At 42.2% G+C, this 14327-nt stretch overlaps 1 protein-coding gene across 1 annotated transcript; it reads right to left on the bottom strand.

Annotated features, from left to right (window-relative positions):
* Positions 1-8112: 8112 nt before the first annotated feature.
* Positions 8113-10023, bottom strand: LOC112074997 (myoblast determination protein 1 homolog 1). The gene is made up of 3 exons (XM_024142055.2): positions 9309-10023; positions 9101-9179; positions 8113-8797 (listed from the first exon to the last, which is right to left on the bottom strand). Exons 1-3 carry the CDS (start codon positions 9825-9827, stop codon positions 8562-8564), a joined length of 834 nt encoding a protein of 277 aa, XP_023997823.1. The 5' UTR covers positions 9828-10023; the 3' UTR covers positions 8113-8561.
* Between the last annotated feature and the right edge of the window lie 4304 nt (positions 10024-14327).

The following is a 14327-nucleotide window of genomic DNA, read 5'->3' on the forward strand; positions in this document are numbered from 1 at the left end:
CAAAATCATGGGCATTAATATGGAGTTGGTCCCCCCTTTGCTGTTATAACAGCCTCTGCTCTGCTGCGAAGGCTTTCCACTAGATGATGGAACATTGCTGCGGGGACTTGCTTCCATTCAGCCACAAGAGCGTTAGTGAGGTCGGGCACTGATGTTGGGCGATTAGGCCTGGCCCGCAGTCAGCGTTCCAATTCATCCCCAAAGGTGTTCAATGGGGTTGAGGTCAGGGCTCTGTGCAGGCCAGTCAAGATCTTCCACACCGATCTGGACAAACCATTTCTGTATGGCCACGTTACAACGTATGTGTTGTGATAATTGCGTTGTTTGCTGTTAATTCATATGCCTTGCGACGGTAATATATAGGCCTAGTGTTTGATGGTAGGCCACTCTGGTAGAGTTACATTAGGATCAAATAGCCGCAGAAGCCTACTTGACCACTGTCTGAAACGGTAACTTAAAGCAGGTACAGCCTCAGTGTTCACTGTAAATGCACCCTGGAAGTTGTACAGAATATTCACAACGTTCCACTTTGTACCTCAGCAGACCTGAAATTTGCTCAGTGCCGGAACATTGAGTGGGAGTACGCTTTGTTAATGTTATAATAATTATATTAATTATAGTCTAAATGGTTCAGGGTCAATTTAAATTTGAATTCAGACAATTCAGGAAGTAAATTGAAATTAAAGTGGCAATCAGCAATTGAAACAATAACAAAGTGCACTCCCGCCCCTGTTTTGGTGAAAAGCTGTGCTATTGTGCTCTTATTTATTTTATTGACTACTGATTTGTAATCAGAGGGTAAACGTTTTCTCTCCTTCTGTAAGGATCTGACTGTTGTCTTTCAGGCAGAGGGCAATGCTGAAAACCATGTTTCAGGCAAAAATAAGTTATTATTACGATGACCAACTTTGTGCACACACAGGCTAATTATGCGTTTAGGGTCAGTTTCCCAGACACATGTAACTGGAGATTCTCAATTGATCTGTTTCTTTTAGGCCAGGATTAGGCTTAATCTGTGTCTGGTAAACCAGCCCTTACAGTTACATCAGTGGGAGGTACATTCACCAGATGGTGAGACAAAGGGGTTCTGCTCTTTTCTTTTTTACCTTTATTTAACCAGGAAAATCAATTAAGAACAAATTCTTATTTTCAATGACGGCCTAGAAGCAGTGGGTTAACTGCCTTGTTCAGGGGCAGAAMGACAGATTTTTACCTTGTCAGCTCGGGGATTTGATCTTGCAACCTTTCGGTTAACTAGTCCGACACTTTAATTGGGGAGGAAATTGTGGTAATTGCTGGAGTTAGGATGTTGGATTGGAATCAAATACATTAAACACATGGTTTTATAAATTTTTTTGCCTTCATGATCGCTTCCGTTCCGGTTCATTACGAGGTCCCGTCCTCCCTCCTTGATTTAAACGAATCAGATCAACTACAACCCTTGCAGTACTTGTTCCTCTCTGGTTTTCTTCCTAGTTTTGGCCCTTTCTAGGGAGTTTTTCCTCAGCCACCGTGCTTCTACACCTGCATTCTTGCGTTTGGGGTTTTAGGCTGGTTTCTGTACAGCACTTGAGATATCCTGATGTAAGAAGGCTTTATAATATAAATTGATTTATAAATAAATAATGAAATTTGATTTGATTGTGAAAGAGATATGCCTGAGCTGATCCAGACACTAGTATTCACTACTGCTGTAGTGGTATGTGTGTCAGTGAGAGTACTCTTGGTGCCCACCTCAGGCCAACAGTCGTTCCAGAGGACTACTGCTGTCTCTTTAAAGGTGTTACTAATGACCCAGAGTCAGGGGTCAAATGTAACAGCCCCCCCCCCCCTCCTGCTGCTTCTGATTGGTTTAAACACGCTCATGTTTGTTTTCAGTCATCTCTCTCAGAAACCGTATTGATGAGCTTCAGAAACAGTAAGTACTGCCTCCCACTCCCTCAGAATTCCTTCCTCTCCCAGTCATTGTGGCGTCCCAATTGAACCTTATTCCGAATATAGTGCACTACTTTTGACCAGGCCCATAGGTTCCGATCAAAAGTAGTGCACAATATAGGAATAGGGTGCCATTTGGGACAAAAAAACACTCTCTTCACTCCTCAGAGACAGACAGTATGATAAACCTGATCTGATGCATGTCCTAATAATGAATAATGAAAGGCGTTGTCATAACACTTTAATTCTGGTCAGAGTTAGAGAGAGGCTTGACAAAAGAGTTGTGTTGGTCAACATTATACGGCTCACTTCTGCAACACTAAGCATGACTGTTCTACTAAGAAGCACACAAAATTTCCTACAACAGGTACAAGGCGGACATTTTGTTTTGCATAAAAGTAGGCCATTGCAAAACACTGAAGGGCGTGCGAGTAATTTTTTAAAAATATCCATTGCTGACCCCCTGAAACACCACCATCCTTACGAGACTAGCCATTAACGAGGACTTATCTCGACCGTACCAGAGGAGAGGTATTTAACAACATTTCTCTACGCGGTTCCCATCAAATTATCATCATCATGTCATACAACAGTGAGAAGTACTGTACAGTCTACATAGAACTCATAGTCTATACAGTGGCTCTGGTTGTCTCATGTACTCAAGGCTGCTTAGAGCAAGGAAGTGAGTTCAACACATAATATGGCAATAGGAAGTGAGTCTCAACACTATAATATGACATAGGAAAGGTGCACATATATGCAATAGAAGAGGCCACCCCCAACATAGTCAGAAAGGCTCAAACATATATGATGAGGAGGCTCAACAATATAATATGGCAATAGGAATGCAGGCTCAACACTATAATATGGCAATAGGAATGGGAGTCTCAACAGCTATAAGTATTTTCAATAGGAAGTTGGAGCTCAAACACTAAATATTGCATAGGAAAGTCAGGCTCCAAGCACTATAATATGTCAATAGAAGTGAGTCTCACAGCATAATAGTGTCAATAGAAGTGAGTCTCAACACTAATATGTCAATAGGAAATGAGGCTCACACATTAATCATGTCAATAGAAGTGAGGCTCTACAGCATAAAGGTCCAACAGGAAGTGAGTTCAACACTATTAATATGTCAACAGGAAGTGAGTCTCCAACACTTAATAATGTTCAGTAGGAAGTGAGTCTTCCAACAGCATATAATGTCAACAGGACAGTACCTTTCCCCACATCATCCCCAGCTACTGAGTACTTGTGAAGCAGTTGAACGTTTCACCACTTGCTCTTAATGACCCAAGTATTCTTCAAGATTGATTCAAAAGGGAAAATGGCTCTAACATTGGCTACCAAACATTTTACCCACAGTCATTTCTTACCTAATTAGGCCCTCTGTCTGTCCTGAGTCTGTGTGGATGTGTCTTCTGTCTGAGTCTGGGATGATGAGGTCACGTGTGAGAACTTTCATCCTTCAAGATGACAAATAATACTTATAGATTTCTGTATATGATCGCTCCCTGAAGCTGGTTTGCTTCTCGATGGGATACTCTTATATGGTGCCATCTAATATAACTGAGCTAAGTATGGCATCCAGCTGTGACATGTATGCAGCATGGTCAATACATCTTTAAATGTGTGACTGGACTAAAAACTAAGCTAACACTGGTCAACATACATCTGCTGTGTTTACAATAACATACTCAACAGACATCTGCTGTGTTTGATACAATAACCTACGGAACACGACATTTACTGTGTTTTCACAATAGTTATACTTGAACATACATCTACTGTGTTTTTACAATAGTTACTGAACACGAACATCATGCTGTTTTTACAATAACATACTTGAACATGACATCTACTGTGTTTTACAATAAACATACTGAACATGAACATACTGCTGTGTTTTACAATACATACTGAACATGACAATCTACTGTGTTTTACAATAACATAGCTGAACATTACACTGCTGTGTTTTACAAAACATACTGAAACATGACATCTACTGTGTTTTTACATAGTATACTAAACATGACATCTACTGTTACAATAAACATACTGAACATGAATCTCTGTGTTTTACAATAAATACGGAACATGACACTCTACTGTGTTTTACAACATACTGAACATTGACATCTACTGTGTTTGAGCAATAACATACTGAACATTACATCTACTGTTTTTACCCAATAGTATCTGAACACGACCAATGTCTACTGTGTTTTCAATAGTTTAGTGAACACGACAGCTACTTGTGTTTTTACAATAATACTGAACACCGACATCTACTGGTTTTACAAAACCATTACTGAACAACGACATCCGACTGTGGTTTTACCAATAGTATCACGAAACACGACATCTTTACGTGTTTTCCAATAGATACTGAAACATGAATCTACTGTGTTTTTACCAATAACACTTACTAACAACGACATCTGCTGTGTTTACAAATAACATACTTGAAACACGACATCTACTGTGTTTACAATAACTACTTGAAACGACATCTACTGTGTTTTACAATAGTATACTGAACATCTGACAAATCTGCTGTGTTTTTTACAAAACATACTGAACATGACATCTACTGTGTTTTACCAATAGTTATACTGAACATGGACATCTACTGTGTTTCTCAAAGTATACTTGGACATTGCATCTGCTTTGTTACACATAACATACTGAACATACATCTACCTGTGTTTTTCCCAAGTAGATACTGAACATGACATCTACTTCTTACAATAACATACTGAACATGACATCTGCTGTGTTTACAATAATCAACTGAACATGAATACTACTGTTTAACAATTAACATACTGAACATGACATCTACTGTGTGTACAACTACATTACCTGAACCATGACATCTACTGCTGTTTTACAATAGTATACGGAAACACGACATCTACTGTGTTTACAATAGTTTAGAACACCGACATCAACTGTGTTTTACAATAGCTATACTGAACACGACATCTACTGTTGTTTATACAATCAATTACTGAACACGACATTTACGGTTTTACATAGTATACTGAACACGACATTACTGGGTTTTACAATAGTATACTGAACATGACATTCTACTGTGGTTTTACAATAACATATGAAACACGACACTGCTTGTTTTACAATAAATACTGAACACACATCTTACTGTGCTTTACAATAAAACATACTGAAACACGACATCTTACTGTGTTTTACAAATTAATATATAACATGGACATTCTACTGTGTTATTACATAAGCATACTGAACACAAACATCTACTGTGTTTTACAATAGTATAACTGAACACGACATTCAACTGGTTTTACAAAGTATACTGAACGACGACACCACTGTGTTTACCAATAGTATACTGAATATACACTCTATCTCTAGATAGCTTTAAAAGATAGTCCAATTTGAACAAAGAATCAAATGGAAAACATAACTTATTTTTTCCTTGTTATGAATAGGCTTCTTTTAAAAACATGTACTCCTCACGGTGTATAACTGTAAAAGAATAGTGCCTCCTGGACCTTAGAACTCAATGTTGGGCCCAGTAGACCATTTTGGATTATTCTAATTTACACGTGGTGTGGTATCCAAACATGTAAATAAATCATACCATTCTGACTATGTTCACCAAGGGACTATGTCATTGGCTGCTGTTTAAACCAATGCTTGACACTAGAGGGCATACCACATAACAAACAGGGACCCCTGACGTGTGTTCTGGCACGTTGCGCGCAGTTGCCAAGCAGCAGAAGGGAGCCGCAGCCCGCCGCAGAGAAAGGTAAAAACAGCGGCCGCCCGCAGAGGCCTCAGCACCGGCGTGCGTCCGCCATGCTGCCCGCTTCAGTACCGGCAGGACAACTGCCTCTGCCTCTGCCCGCCACAGCCATCCAGACCCCGGCTAGAGCCTGTCATGAACCGACGAAGCTGCACCTGTGTTCTACGTCTGCCTTCGTGTTTATGCTGAAATTATTGAATGATTGCACAGTCGCATTCTCTCATGTCCTGTCCTCTCACACCGGACTGTCGTAGCTTCTCATCGTGTTATTTCTTTTGTAAATAAAAAAGAGTGACGCTTCATGTGTGTGTGTGTTGCTGTTGTGTGTTAACTGTTCGCAGCGCAATAAAACACATGTTATTTACTTTAACGTCGCGCATTACAGTTTGGGTGGGCCTACTCTTGTGAAGCGACAGTAGCCGAACTCAGGTGGGTTTACAAGTCTTCCATGATTTCGATATTTTATTTTCAAATAAGATCTTTTTTTCCTTCTAGAATCCAGATATCCAAAATCAATATGTAGCCTATCGATCATTTCTCTATGAGAATGTGTCAGATCCCTCACTGTAGGCTCTCTGTAAAACCATACACCTAGATTTAATTACCCCTGAAATGGTAAAAATACGAATGGCTTTTTTAAGTAGGCTTATTCGATAGACCTGACAGCGGAAAAGGGCAAAGACGAAATACACGTCAGTAAAATGTCATCATGTATTCGATAAAAACAAATAAAACATTAGAATCTATGCAACTTCTCAAAATTCCCCCAAAATGTGGTAGCTTTCGTTTAATGTTACATTTAAATCATTGATCAGAAGCTGATTTAGCAGAGCGACGTTTTGTCCTTGTCTCCTCGCCATGTCGGCGTTTGAACCAGCTGTATTTCAGTTACTGGCACAACGCTTTTAACCCTCCTGTTGTTTCAGCTATTCATGTTCATAATTCTGTGTTTCCGGGTCCCAAAATGACCCCCCATTATAGCTGATTATAAGTCCATAATAATACAGATATAATATCACCCTAATGTTGTGTTCGATCTTTTATCAACTTAAGTTCTTTGAACATGACACTTTTTAACTTCTATTTGCTATTTTTGCCTGTAGCCTCATTGACCTGAGCTCATATACAACTCGTTTTGAGTTAAAACAAGCAATAATGTATGGATTATATTTGACTATAACAAATACTGAGATGAAATATATTGGGTTATTTATTACATACTAATTTGTGTCAAAGTTTAACAAGTCCATGATCAACGATATGATCAAAGAGCCTCATCATACAGATATTATCGTTTGGTCATTGTGCTGCCACAGAATGAATTGTGAGCAAGGCCTCAAAAAGGGCTATATAACAGAGCTGCGAGAAACTTCTATATGTTATGAATAATGTTGCGATTGTTTGAGATCAAAGGTATGCGTGGAATTTCTATTGGGAAATGGTTTGGGGGTTGATGGAAGCCAACGAGGTGTGTGTGTGGAGAGTAGATGGTCTTGTGAGTGGTGGCTAAGCTATGGAACGGATGTCAGTGCGGGGGATGTGTGTGTGTAGTGTGAGGGATGTGGTGCTGTGTGTGTGTGTGTGTGTGTTGTGTGTGTGTTGGTGTTGTGTTGTGTGTGTGTTGTGTTGTGTGGTGTGTGGTGTGTGTGTGTGTGTGTGTTGTGTGTGTGTGTGTGTGTGTGTGTGTGTGCGTGCTCAAACACACATGCATTTGGGTCTGGAGAGGAAGTGTGTCCATCTGATGAATGGGCATGTGCCTAACTCAATTTTATATACACTAATTGTAGTCTCACCCATTCATTTCTAATGACCCGTCATTTATGACCGGGAACACCACAGGTGTACAAAAGTTAAATAAAAACACCCCAAATTTTATGAAAATCATCAAAATGTATTTGTGTGTTCAGATGCCCTGTGTGGACAAAGTCATGGAACCTTATGACAATCACATTAATGATAACTACATTGTCAGAGAGGAAAACTTGTAAATCGGTCCAATTGGACCGGAACAAAGCAGAAGGTTTAACCGCCAGGCGACTTGTTGCTGATCAATGCGTTGTTTTTTCTGAACAATATTACTGATAGTGTGGTGTTGAAACACCGTTATTTCGGTTTCAGAAAGGATGTCGCGTATGATTACCGGGCTAATCAATCATTTTAGAAATAGAAACGTGCACAGTGGGATGTCATTTCGAAAATTAGTTCATCCAAAAAAAAATAATGATAGAAAATGCAATCTATATATAAATATAGATTTATTAAAATGTAATTCACTCCGTTCTTGATATTATAAATATAAAGTTACACATCTGACACAACAATCCAAGAGCAACATGAAATATGATTACAAACACTTCCTGTGTGTTGTTCTTTTCTTTCTCTTTTCTTTTTTGCAAAACAGCTCTTATTTACACATATACAAAATGGTCCTCACTTTCCGGATTCATTTATCTCAGGCTTTCCGCCTTGCCAACTGGAAATGGTCATATTACAGATAATCCCTTAATTAAATTATGTCGATCACAAATAGAATGTATCCGTTTATATGAATTCAGACTTGTACTATCTTAGAATAGCACAGGCCTACTACAGTATAAATACATTCACACACATACATTCACACACACACACATTATCCAATGTAGACCAAGGGTTCTTTCAGAAATTGGACACCGTCATTTTTTAATGTCTTTCAAAGCCGGCATCGGAACTTCTTTGGTGTGTAGCCTTGTAGCGACCTTTGGCAGTCTTTGCATTTTTCTCTCCCCTTAAGGAATAAGTTGTGTTTTGAAGAATGTACAATTACTGTATGCAGTCCACCGACCCAACTTCACAACACCTGGTAGATGGTGTTTGGGTCATGCATGGCGGGGACGCAGTTGATGCGGGACGGGATGGGGGCTCCGTTCTCACTCCCTATGGAAACCAGCTCCGGAGAACAGGGGCTGCTACCCTCGGAACCGTCCTGAACAGCGGGACAGGCAGAGGTTTCCGTGGTGATGCGCTCCACGATGTTTGACAGGCAGTCCAAACTGGAAATAACAGAGTTCTTCTTGTGTCTGGAATCTGGAAATAAAATATGAGAATTAATATGACGTTTTTATTACAAGTAGCAGGTTTTACTATTAATTTGAACATTATGACAAACAAATCTAATCAAATGAAGTCAGATAAAGTGACCACATCATAGCAAAACGAAAATGTTGTTTTATTCATAATTAAATGGTTTTATATACTGGGTCAAATATACTCAACATTGACCGTGTAGTTGTGTTCCATTTCAGACTCCGGAATTATGACGAATTGGTCATCGTAACCTGTAGCTCTGAAGCTGTTTATGAGAGTTGATGACGTGGAAATAACACTTACCATTTGGTGTTTCGTTGAAGTAGGTGCCGTCATACGTGTTTCTCCGTGTTGGTGGACAAGACGGGCCGTTGAAATCCATCTAAAAGAGAGCAATGATACCGATAAGTCAACTGAAAACAGCTCATGTTTGTGTCAACCAAACACTCGTATATGATCAAAAATATTCATGCGTAATTCTTGCGTAATTCTTGACAGTTCAGTTTCTCACCATTCCGTCTGAGCAGTTGGAGCGGGGACTGGACGCATCCGAGTCCYCGCTATAGTGATCCATCACCGGGTAATAGTTGCTCTCCTGTCCGGCCCCACGAAGCAGGCCTTGGAGAGACTCAATATAGCTGATGGCATTCCGCAGGATATCCACTTTGGGCAGCCTCTGGTTTGGGTTAGTGGACGTACATCTCTTCAGTGTCTCGAAGGCGTCGTTCACTTTGCTCAGTCGCCTTCTCTCCCGCATGGTAGCCGCTTTCCTGCGATCAGCGTTGGTGGTCTTCCTCTTGCAGGCTTTACAGGCCCACAGGAGGCACCTGCCGGCCTGGTGGTGCCCACTCGGTGCCCGGATGTGCTCGTCCTCTTTGTGATGGTGGTCGGAGTCCGGCTTGAGGAGACCCACATGAACGAGTCTCGGGTCCAGGTCCTCAAAGAAATGCATGTCGCTGGTGTTGAAGCAAGGGTCATCGTAGAAGTCATCTGGAGAGCTGATAGGGAAAGGAATATCCGGCAACTCCATGGTAACTTTTCTGTTCTGCCAAAAATCCCAAGAGATTAGGCGGAGATCACTTCAGCTGTCTTCTATGTACTAATATTTGTAGTGCGCACGTTTTTATCCAAGCACTCCGAATAAACGTGTTCCACTGTAAAGCGCAGCGACTACTGTAAAGGGGCGCAGTGTGGTTTTAGCAGCTGAAGTCTGAGGTTGCCCTTGGCGGCTTGATCATAACCAGGACTCTGGGCTGCATATAAAGAGGCCTGATGCTCCAGTGGGCGTGTCTTTACCCGGACCGTTATCTCAGATGACCAATGAGCGAAGGCCTGAAGGGAGTGTCCTTGTGATTTACCATGCCTGTCAGAAAGTTCAAGAAAACTGTTGGTTTAAAACATTCGAACAATTTAAATTCAACGTGTATATTTTTATTCTGTTGTGCTTTCTGATATGAATATAGTTCATATGTGCAAGACATTATGAAATAGACATGGTTTWATTTTGGATGAAGTAGCCTAGTGGATAAATGTTGAACGTAGCCTAATCATTGTGAAATAGTGTACAGTTAATATGTGATTGAGGTGGTCAGACCACATTAATTTAAGTTTGAATTTAAGCATATTTTTCCGTTTTGAACATAACTTAAAAACACACTAGATGGGCTTTCATTTATCTTTCCCTAAACCTGATMATTTCTATGTGTTTGYAKTTTTTTTTKGTGGATTCCCGTTACACACAAGACACAAAAGTGATTTTCCATGAATCATTGCTATTCCCTCTGGTTTACAGGCCAGCTAATTTCATGGTTTCGCTTTGAATTTAACACAGGGATTGACTCATCCCTGTTTGAATGGGAGTGCAAGATGTTCCGTTAGTCAATCAGTCAGTTTCCAACAACAGACGGACGGGTTTAGATCGTGGTGAAGAGGACGTTCTTACCCCATGGAGAAAGGCAGGCTCAGGCCAAAACACAACCACAACCACAACCTCACTCGCTGATATAGTTCAATAACGAATTGATAAAGTGAGATCAAATATATTTTGGATTGTTTGTTTTATTTGATCAATTTATTCGATTTGGGTGATTTTGTACTGCACTTTTAATTATCATGATATTAATGTAAATGTGTTATTGCAAACGAAAAGGATGCCTATTATTTGCGAATTGGTTACATTTAGATGCAAACCGAGTCGATATGAATTCGGGGGGAAACGAAGTTTTTGACAGTAAAAATGTCAACAAATCGAAATTTCATACTCCAAATATAGGTTACAGACTAGTTCCATCTGGAGGAAATTAACTGCTGCAGAAAGACAGATCTCTCATTTGTCCTGTCTGTCCACTCCCCTGTTGAGTGTCAAAGGGTCAATTAGTCCTTTGATCTGGTGATGAGGGGCACACCGGCTCCACTGGTTGGCCACTTCACTATCCTATCCCAAGTGACCACTCACTTCTCCAGTGTTGGCTATCCAATCGGCCTGCTGGGATACTGTAGACATAGAGAGAGAGATGGGTGGATGGAGGAGGATGGCAGGACAGATGTTCGACTGGTAGATGTAGAGTGGATTGGGGTATGTGACAGAGGAGAGGGTGGTGAGGTGCTGAGGGACTGTGACGGAGGGTGGTGAGGGTGGTGGGGGTGGTGAGACTGGCTCGAGTGGTAGGAGTGACTGGAGAGGTGGAGCTGAGAGGCTGGAGGGTAGGTGGTGTGTGAAGCGACGTGAGTGAGTTGAGACTGGAGAGGGTGGTGAGGACTGGAGAGGTGAGGAAGTGGAGAGGGTGGTGAGGGTGGTGAGGACTGGAGAGGGTGGTGAGGACTGGTGAGGGTGGTGGTGGTGGTGAGGACTGATGAGAGGGGTGTGGTCTCTCTTTTGAGGGTGGTGAGGACTGGAAGGGTGGTGGGGTGGTGGGGGTGGTGAGGACTGGTGGGGGGTGGTGAGGACTGGAAGAGGGTGGTGAAGGGGTGGTGAGGATGGAGAGGGTGGTGAGGGTGGTGGGAGGTGAGGTGAGGAACTGGTGAGGGTGGTGAGGCACGGAGAGGGTGGGTGAGGACTGGGAGAGGGTGGTGAGGATGGGAGAGAGTCGGTGAGGCACTGGAGAGGGTGGTGAGGAGTGGTGAGGACTGGAGAGGGTGGTGGGAGGACTGGAGACGGGTGAGTGAGGGTGGTGAGGACTGGAGAGGGTGTGAGGACTGGAGAGGGTGGTGAGGACTGGTGAGAGGGTGGTGGGGGACTGGAGAGGGTGGTGAGGGTGGTGGGGACTGGAGAGGGTGGTGAGGGTGGTGGGGGTGGTGAGGATGGTGAGGGGGTGAGGACTGGGGGTGAGGACTGGAGAGGGTGGTGAGGGTGGTGAGGTGTGGTGTGGAGGACTGGTGGTAGGACTGGAGTGGTGAGGACTGGAGAGGGTGGTGAGGACTGGAGAGGTGGTGAGGACTGGAGAGGGTGGTGAGGGTGTGTGTGTGACTGTGAGAGGGTGGTGAGGACTGGAAGAGGTGGGTGAGGACTGGAGAGGGGGTGAGGGTGGTGAGGGTGGTGAGGACTGGAGAGGGTGGTGAGGCTGGAGGGGTGGTGAGGACTGGTGAGGGGTGAGGATGGAGGGTGGTGAGGACTGGGAGGGTGGTGAGGGACTGGAGAGGGTGGTGAGGACTGGTGAGGGTGGTGAGGACTGGAGATGTGTGAGCCGTGAGGTTGACGATGGGAGGTGGTGAGGAGGGGGGAGGGTGGTGAGACTGGAGGGGTGAGTGTGAGGACTGGAGAGGGTGGTGAGGACTGGTGAGGTGGTGAGACTGGAGATAGCTAATCACCATGTTCTGATCCTGTAACATTTCAGCTTGATTCATTATGATGGAACACTCTAAAAATGACTGGGAATTCTGAGATACCAGATTTTCTAAGAAACCTGACATTAATAGGGCAACACGTGTTATAGAGAGTTTCAAATAGTAGGAAAGCGATGGTGACATGTCTCTAGGCATCTATTGGTTCAGGCTCATTTGATGCTTTTGGCAATCAACCAGTAAGGTTAGACTTATGTGATGAACTATAACATAACTGGAGAACACAGTTGGTTAGTGGTATTACCTCTGCTAATACATGTGTAAATAGCAGTAGGAAGAATTAAGATACGACAACAATTAAATTTCCATATTTGTATTTTATTTTCTAATAAAGTCCAGAGTAGTATATTTGTCCAGTCAGTTGGTTCCTCCGTTACTTTGACACAACTCATGCTGGTTAGTTCATTTGAATCCATTCCAAGGATGGACTGAAGCCAGCGTAAATCAACCTCAAGTAAAAGGGCACTTGTCTTAGCTTTCACTGGCCTCTATATTTAACACAGTGACTACAGTTTAGAAGGTATTTGCAAACGAGATTTTTTTGTTGTTGCACCCATTCACACATAAAAACAAGGGTCAGAGTGTTGAGATTGGTAGAAGTGAAGAATAAAACACAAAGAAATAAATCCACACACACAGCCTTAATGCCAGCCACGATGTGTATTACAGCTGTGTTCCGGACATCCATAGTGCATGCTGGGTAAAATGAGATGGCCAAGACAGTAATAACCCAACCAGATGGACATTCATTCTGAGAACCATGGAGCGACACAATCTGATAACTGATCAGAGAACCAAGGAGATAGACAGTCTGATAACTGATCAGAGAACCATGGAGATAGACAGTCTGATAATGATCAGAGAACCATGGAGATAGACAGTCTGATAACTGATCAGAGAACCAGGAGATAGACAGTCTGATAACTGATCAGAGAACCAATGGAGATAGACAGTCTGATAACTGATCAGAGAACCATGAGAATAGACAGTCTGATAACTGATCAGAGAACCAAGGAGATAGACAGTCTGATAACTGATCAGAGAACATGGAGATAGACAGTCTGATAACTGATCAGAGAACCACGGAGATAGACAGTCTGATAACTGACAAGAACCATGGAGATAGACAGTCTGATAAGTGATCAGAGAACCATGGAGATAGACATTCTGATAACTGATCAGAGCACATGGAGATAGACAGTCTGATAATGATCAGAGAACCATGGAGATAGACAGTCTGATAACTGATCAGAGAACCATGGAGATAGACAGTCTGATAACTGATCAGAGAACATGGTAGATAGACAGTCTGATAACTGATCAGAGAACCATGGAGATAGACAGTCTGATAACTGATCAGAGACCATGGAGATAGACAGTCTGATAACTGATCAGAGAACCATGGAGATAGACAGTCTGATAACTGATCAGAGAACCAGGAGATAGACGTCTGTAAGTGATCAGAGACAGGAGTAGACAGTCTGATAACTGATCAGAGAACCATGGAGATAGACAGTCTGATAACTGATCAGAGAACCATGGAGATAGACACAACCTGATAACTATCTCCCTTTCATCATTGTCAACCAAATGATTTCTTTATTTTAAATTGTGACTAGCTGGTTTGCATATAATTAGGCTGCAATAGCCTTTATACTGCACAAATATACAGCATGGAGCGTTGTGTAGT

This window comes from Salvelinus sp. IW2-2015, unplaced genomic scaffold, assembly GCF_002910315.2.
Source record: "Salvelinus sp. IW2-2015 unplaced genomic scaffold, ASM291031v2 Un_scaffold2921, whole genome shotgun sequence".
NCBI classification, from domain to species: Eukaryota; Metazoa; Chordata; class Actinopteri; order Salmoniformes; family Salmonidae; genus Salvelinus; species Salvelinus sp. IW2-2015.